The sequence below is a fragment of the Penaeus monodon genome, chromosome 29 (assembly GCF_015228065.2).
Source record: "Penaeus monodon isolate SGIC_2016 chromosome 29, NSTDA_Pmon_1, whole genome shotgun sequence".
In the NCBI taxonomy this organism is placed as follows: domain Eukaryota; kingdom Metazoa; phylum Arthropoda; class Malacostraca; order Decapoda; family Penaeidae; genus Penaeus; species Penaeus monodon.
In genome coordinates this window covers 11,130,168-11,130,567 of record NC_051414.1, presented here as the reverse complement: position 1 = coordinate 11,130,567, position 400 = coordinate 11,130,168, and the positions used below count along the sequence as shown (strand labels likewise).

Here is a 400-nt window from a genome sequence, read left to right as displayed (position 1 = left end):
TTCCAACACACAGCTGTTCATTGTCATTTTGCTATTATAAAATGCATTTATTCCTATATTCTTGTCAGATATGATGAAATAATTTTATACTTACAAAGGAAATTCCTAAATTTAACATAGATTGTAAATTTTATGTTTAAGTTTTCTGTGGTTGTGTTTCATGCCATTTTATTCATCAGTTGTATTATTTATGCTTTTCTTCCCAAGAATTTTTATATAATTGACTTATAGAACTGTGTAAATAATTACCTATTATATTAATAAGAACAAGTATTGCAGGGAGTGTACAGGGATGGCCTAAGCATGGGCCTTTGCAGTTGACTCTGGCTCTCTTGAAGCCAGATGTTACAAGAGTACCTCATGTTTTGCAGGTTAGTTTATTTAGTTATTTTCTTTTGTG

The 400-nt window shown here is 30.2% G+C and overlaps 1 protein-coding gene across 1 annotated transcript in view; it reads left to right on the top strand.

The window, feature by feature from the left end:
• Positions 1–295: 295 nt before the first annotated feature.
• The window catches only part of LOC119591957 (nucleoside diphosphate kinase 6-like), a gene marked incomplete at its 5' end in the record, with an annotated part of 3,233 nt that continues 3,128 nt past the window's right edge, over positions 296–400 (top strand). The window contains 1 exon segment of the mRNA XM_037940710.1: positions 296–371. Coding sequence (XP_037796638.1) covers positions 296–371 — 76 coding nt within the window.